This window comes from Dryobates pubescens, chromosome 18, assembly GCF_014839835.1.
Source record: "Dryobates pubescens isolate bDryPub1 chromosome 18, bDryPub1.pri, whole genome shotgun sequence".
Lineage (NCBI taxonomy): Eukaryota > Metazoa > Chordata > Aves > Piciformes > Picidae > Dryobates > Dryobates pubescens.
In genome coordinates, this window is record NC_071629.1 from 8,817,686 (window position 1) to 8,823,685 (window position 6,000).

The window sequence follows — 6,000 nt, forward strand, 5'->3', positions numbered from 1 at the left end:
CCAGCCTTCTTGTAGCCCCCTTCAGATACTGGAAGGCCACAATAAGGTTTCCTTGGAGCTTTCTCTTCTCCAGACTGAATAGCCCCAACTCTCTCAGTTGGTCCTCATAGGAGAGGTGCTCCAGCTCTCTAAACACCCTTGTGGCCCTTCTCTGGACACATTCCAGCATGTCCAGATCCTTCCTGTAATAGGGACTCCAGAACTGGATGCAGTACTCCAGGTGGGGTCTCACCAGAGCGGAGTAGAGGGGGAGAATTATCTCCCTCGACCTGCTAGCTATGCTTCTCTTGATGCAGCCTGGGATGGGATTGGCTTTCTGGGCTCCAAGTGCACATTGGTGGCTCATGTTGAGCTTGTTCTCCTCTCCTTTGACAATTATCTGTCCTTGTTTGTTTGATCATGGAACCCCCACAAGAACCACTTCAGTCTCAGGCTCACATCTTTCTCATCTTCCTGGGTCTGTTGGCACCTTCTCGTCTCTTCTGCCTTTAGGTTGCTGTTTTGTTTTACTGTAGGCTTTCCTTTACATTCAGTTCCCAAACCCTACCCTAATGCAACTTTTCTTTCCTTATGTCTTTCATTGTAACAGTTGGGGAGCTGGTAGGAAATGTGACCCTTTACTCACATCCCTTCTGCCAGCGATGCAGCCATATGACTCCAGTTACGGTAGTGAATCAGTCCTGTGGGCTTGGGCTAGTCACAAATAATTTTGGATTAGACTTTTACTTCTCTCACTTCTTCTGCTGATCCTCAGAAATCAGGGCAGTCCCCCAATCCCTCACTGTTCTCACCATGACTTGCGAGCCCATGTGAATCCATAAGGTGTTCTGTCTTTGGGACAGCCAAAGACTGGGGAGAGGGCAACAGCAGAGAGGATAAAGGCTTCTGTTGTTATCACCCTGATGAGATTAATTTTCTTGTTTCGTGTTTCTTGGCAGGATCAAAATCCTGGAATTGTTGCCAGACTTCAGGAGCCGGGCTCCATCCCAAGCGGAGGCTCTGTGCCGGCACCAGCCACGGTGAATGGGTACACGATGAGGAACCATTTACTGAAGCAGCAAATAATGAAACGACAGCTGATGCAGGTACGATGTTCAGTGCCTCTGTGGGCTGTTGTGCTGTCCACCTCACTGGGAAGGACAGGACTAACTGGAATGGGGAAATCACCGGTCAGCAAACACTAAGGAGTGACCCTGCAATTGCTGGGTTGAGTCAGACTAGGACTGTGGTTGAGCCCAGGATGTCCTGCACGAGAGGGCAAGGCCAAGTGCTGCTCAGCAAGTCTGAGTGCAGATCCGCCCACTCATATGTGAGGGAAGGATTCGGTCACCTCCGTATCACTGCTTGGTCAGCCACTGAATTGGGAGGGAAAATGCAGAGAAGGGAAGCTTGGAGAATGAGTCAGCCCCAGGAGAGATGTTCTCCATGGTTGCCTTTCTCTGTGGTTTCCCTGGAGATTTACCAGAGCAGATGTTAAACTCCAGTTTGTCCTGGATTTGGCTGGACTCTAGCAACAGAAGTCCCTCTACAAAGCTTAAAACATACTGTATGGAGGAGCAGAGACAGGGGAATCATACAGACGAGTTGGGTGAGGCAGCACTGAACATGTGTCTCTGACTTTCTGAGTGTGCTGCAGGATTTGGGTTAGGGAGGCTTATTTCTTTGGATGGGAAGTAGATCAGTAAAACCCTCAACAAAGTACTGTCCTGCTCATTGATAAAACTCCCTTTCAGAACCAACTCTGCCTCCTTGTGATCAGTTGGCTTCAAGCTTCTCTGTGCTGCTCTAACTCAAGGGGATCTAGCCTCAGCTCCCACAACCCCCAGAGAGTTCCCCAGGTTCCAGCTGCTGTCCCCAGCAGGGATGCAAGTGTGGTGCTGGGTTCTGGGGTTAAAAGGTGGTGGAGACACATCAGGTCACTTGGAGAAAGCCAGCAATGGCTAACTCAAGGAGCACCTGCCCTGGCTTCCTGTGGTTACTGCTGTGTTCTGGTTAGAAGTGGCAACCAACACAAAAGGTGACGGCTCACAAGAGCAGAGCCTTCCTCCAGACGGACTAATGGTCACCAGCAGTCTCCTGTTTGTCAGCATGTGCCTACAATGCCACCACAGATTCTGTTCACTAATAGACTTTTGGGTATCTTTTGTCCTTGTACCTGGTATGTCAGAGAATATGTCCAAATAGTCAGCATGGGAGGTGCTGGAGAGATTGGAGGCTGTAGCCTCTGGCTCTGCTGCACCTCACTCAGAAGCTGGTGAACATGGGGGTCTCTATGTGCACCCAGATCACCTGGGCCATGGGTCACTGCACAGCATCTGCTGAAGGATGTGCTTCCTAATGCTGGACTGTTGTCAGGACACCTTTGCATAAGGGGCATGGGAGCAATTAAGACCTAGTCTGAAATTAACTGTCAGGACTGAATCTCTTCAGAGCTGGGAGGGGGCAGGGTGTGTGTGAGGTGTACAGGAGAGGTGGTTAGTGGTGACAATGGTGACATTTCAAGTGTCTGTTGCTATTCTATCTTGTGAAGAGACTGCAACTTGACTCTTGTGCCCCTTGTTTTCCAGGAAAAGCAGAGACAAAATATGCTGGGAGTAACATCTGAGCAGAGGAGTTTGTTTGCAGCTCAGCAGATAAATCAGTTTCAAGGTAAGGAGGGAGATGGCATGCTATGAAAGAGCCTGGAGGAACCAGGGCCTAGGATCTGATTAAATATAGGGGATTTAATGATTCTCTGCCCTGAAATAAAAACATTCACTTTCTAACACATATCATGAGATTCACCTATTTCCATATTGCTCCAGTAGTAGCTATGTTATGTTACAGAGGAGCGGCCCGTGTAATGTAAGAGAAAAAAGGATCAGCAGCCTTTTCAGTTCTGCCATGTTTCCAGGGTGAATGTGTGCTCACCAGCTAACATGTCTCTTTGTATGCAGCTGTGCAGCAGCCCATTCCTGCTGACTGCAGCCAGGTGATGCCAGCTCCTCCGCCCAACCACCGCATGCTGCCATCTAACCCAGCCATGCTCCAGAGCACCTTGGGCTCTGGCATGGCCTCAGCCACTGCCAGCCAGAGCAGCGGGTCAATGGTGATGATTCCTCACAACACTGGCAAGCAACAGGGCATTTTCCCACCTAATTCTGACTTTAACATCCCACTGCGGCCGAGCCAGAACTCACTGGGCATGAACTCGGGGTGCCAAACAGCGCACAGCCACTCTGCTGTGCGGCCAGGAATGCCGATGTCAGGCTTCAGTTCCGGTTCCTTAGCAAATCACTCTGCCACTCAGCAGCACCTGAGGCAGCCGAGTATGCCAAGAATCCCTAATGTCTACCCCAACTCATCTGCCCAGATGTGGACACCGACTGCTGTGCCAAGAATGCCAAATCAAAGCCAAATGGATACCAGCATGCAGCAGTTCTCTGGTAACGCTCTCTTCTCCAAACAGAACGTAAGACCCACTGCACCGGGTCAGCAGTTCTCTCAGCAGGCTGTAGTGCCACCTAATCAGATCGCTCCCAGCGTCCAGGTCAGACAGATGCAAAAACTGAGTATGGGGCAGTCTGGCCAGGGCTTGAGCTCAATGAGTAATCAGAACTTGAGACACAATTTAACCAGAGGACCGTTGCCAGCTATGAATGTTATGAAATCAATGCCACAAGGAGTCTCCAGTTTTAACCAGCTCAATCCTGCCTCAAGCCTCGGCCCGCCCAGCTACCCTTCCACGGGGCAGCCACCCGACGCCTTCAGCAGGATGAGCGCTGGTGCCGCCGAGCTGCCGCAGTACGACTTTGTGTCCCAGCACAGCAGCTCCGTCATGCCTGCGAACTGCAGCGACACCGACTTCCTCGACTCCCTCATGAAGAACAGCAGCAGCAGCAACGACGAAGAGTGGTTGAACAATCTGACAATGATAGATGACATTTTGGGACAGCACGCTCAAAGCTCCAGCCACGTTTAGCTGGGAGGGAAGCGGCCTGATTGTAAATAACATACCTATGGCTTTAGGAGGGAAGAGACAACCCGGGAAAGCCGCCACCTCCTTCAGTGCAGAATGAATAGACTCAGCCAATTCTTTGCCTGCATCAAAGTTTAATATTGGCAGTTTTTCAGATGACTGTACATATATTTGAATATTTTGTAAATTATGTTTTCCTAAACCTTAAATGTAGAAGTATTTATACTTCTTTGCTGGACTGTTTGTAAATAAACCTATAGCATAACTTTTTGGTTTTATTATAGGGATTTCATTATACCTTGTTATAAATATGCAAATAATATTGTTAGTTTCAGTAATACTGTGTATTACAGCAGAAAATACTTATGTTTTTGACATAACTTAACACATGAACCAGGGGTGTCATTGCAGCCAGACTAAGCAGAAATCAAATGTGGCATCTGTCCTCCCAGATCAAAAGGAAAGATTGAAAATTGGCATTAAAGAAAATAAAATCCATAAAAGGAGCTGCTGCTTGCCTTGTGGCTCAGTCTTGCAGCCCCATTCTCGTCCGTAGGTCCCGTGAAGACTTCTAGTGTGTTCAGGGATCTGCCTGCAGAGATCCATTTGCAAGATCCTAGGCATGTTCTCAACTTGATACACTCCAGTAGGTCGATTTGAGGCTGACAAGGCATCCTCTTGTCCTGCAGTGAGCGTGTGCTTGTGATGTTTCAGCTGCTGACCGGCGTGTGTGTGTGTGCGCGTCTGGGCATCGTAGGCATGGCGCTGCCTGCGCTGGGTTGCACTGGGGAGGAGGCACGGGGCAGGCACTGCCAAGCCACCCTGGCAGCTGTACCCTCCAGCAAATAGGTAGCCTGGTTTGCGCACCTCTGCCATGTATATTTGTAGTGTACAGGTGATCTGTTCCTGGTTTTAAGGCTTTTCATAATTTCTGTTTTAATGTGAGACTTTTTTTTCAGGGCAAAAGTCTATAAACATTAATAGTTAATTTTTGATGTTTTTTCTGTCAGCTACTATTGTCCTATGTATATTTAAGAGTCTGTTTATAAAAGATTCACTGTACTGTAAACTTCTTAAAATGTTCATACTTTGTGTAATCATATTTTAATAGTCACGTCATACTTCGCAATACATTTGTAATATATCGTCAGCTTCAAGCACAGAATGGTTTTTTTTTCTTCATACCATAATAAACTGCCAGGGGAAAATTGCATACACTTTTATGTGCTCATTTCTCAGCCACAGTGTTTCGTACCTGCAGATATTTGGATTAATTTGATTTGTCCAGGATGCTACCATCATCAGTCTAATAACACATACAAATGCATGCGTGCTGTTAGTGGAAGAAATGGGCCAGGCAAGGATTTGAAACAGGCTTTCATTTTATTTTAAGATGGGATTTCTTAGGCTCACTCTCCTTTCTCAGTGTAACATAGGTGAACATGTAATTAATCTTTGTTTGATAGGGTTTTTTTACACAGCACCGTGTTTATTCAAGTGTCAGCTCTTGTTTCTAAATGCTTTTATCAGTTGGCCTGTCAGCAAATGAAGCTGTGCCTAGTGTGAGGTGGTGAGGAGGGCTGGGGGGATGCAGTACAGTCCCACCTTACTCATTCAGTGACACCTGCAAGGGCAGTGGCAGGTACAGCATGTCACTTCTTTGACGCAGGGATTGTCTGAAGGGAGAGCTGGTACGTGCCCTGGAGGAGGTGAGGCTGGGAGGAGGGGTAGGAAGGAACAGGAAAATTTTAAGAGTCTTAAATAAATGCACAAATAGCAGCCGTAGCTAAAATTGTCTCATTTAAACAGGGCCGGATGCTGCCCAGCTTCCTAGGGCTAGTGGAGAAGATGTGTTGGTGCTGCCTGTGGTCTCGTACACACTGTGGACACAGCAAGCCTGAGGAAAACTCCTGGGAGGGGTTCTCCCTCAAAGTTATCCATGACAGAGGAGGGGGTTGGCAAGGGTGTCCCCACCCTGAAGTGGGGCCTTCTAAAAGCATGTTCTCCACAGTTGGATGGCAGAAAACATCTCCTGAATTCAA

The 6,000-nt window shown here is 48.0% G+C and overlaps 1 protein-coding gene across 1 annotated transcript in view; it reads left to right on the top strand.

Moving 5' to 3' along the window:
- Positions 1-5,157, top strand: part of MAMLD1 (mastermind like domain containing 1) — an 88,396-nt gene extending 83,239 nt beyond the window's left edge. Inside the window, exons 3-5 of the mRNA XM_054169397.1 lie at positions 939-1,085; positions 2,568-2,649; positions 2,937-5,157. Of these exons, the coding sequence (XP_054025372.1) occupies positions 939-1,085; positions 2,568-2,649; positions 2,937-3,961 (1,254 nt within the window). The 3' untranslated portion in view covers positions 3,962-5,157. The remainder of the gene's footprint in view (positions 1-938; positions 1,086-2,567; positions 2,650-2,936) is intronic.
- The last annotated feature ends 843 nt before the right edge of the window (positions 5,158-6,000 follow it).